The sequence below is a fragment of the Papaver somniferum genome, unplaced genomic scaffold (assembly GCF_003573695.1).
Source record: "Papaver somniferum cultivar HN1 unplaced genomic scaffold, ASM357369v1 unplaced-scaffold_114, whole genome shotgun sequence".
In the NCBI taxonomy this organism is placed as follows: Eukaryota; Viridiplantae; Streptophyta; class Magnoliopsida; order Ranunculales; family Papaveraceae; genus Papaver; species Papaver somniferum.
Genome location: NW_020620381.1, coordinates 3,827,243 through 3,827,527, shown reverse-complemented (window position 1 = coordinate 3,827,527; position 285 = coordinate 3,827,243). Strand labels below are relative to the sequence as shown.

Genomic DNA, 285 nt, shown 5'->3' with positions numbered 1-285 from the left:
AAACCGAAGCAGAAAAAAACTTACCTAGCACATCCTAACCCAACATTATGGGGAAAGATGGTAGCTTTATAAACATTGTTATTGCCATGAACAGCATCAATCCCATAGATCATCGGGATTCCAAGGCGACTAGAAAGAGAACCATTCTGAAAATTATTCACCATATCAATCCATTCTTCAGCGGTAGCTTCGGCACGCGGCACACTGCCTCCACCACTCAGTAAACTCCCTGTCAACGCAAACTTTATGTTAATCCTGTTACAGAGTTTCAAGCCAGAGGCGAAA

At 42.8% G+C, this 285-nt stretch overlaps 2 protein-coding genes across 2 annotated transcripts in view; one reads left to right on the top strand and one right to left on the bottom strand.

The window, feature by feature from the left end:
* Positions 1-239, bottom strand: part of LOC113328859 (beta-glucosidase BoGH3B-like) — a 2,355-nt gene extending 2,116 nt beyond the window's left edge. Inside the window, exon 1 of the mRNA XM_026575855.1 lies at positions 25-239. Coding sequence (XP_026431640.1) covers positions 25-164 — 140 coding nt within the window. The 5' untranslated portion in view covers positions 165-239. The remainder of the gene's footprint in view (positions 1-24) is intronic.
* LOC113328909 (diacylglycerol kinase 5-like) overlaps positions 1-285 on the top strand; it is a 41,699-nt gene that overhangs the window by 4,336 nt on the left and 37,078 nt on the right. The window lies entirely within an intron of this gene.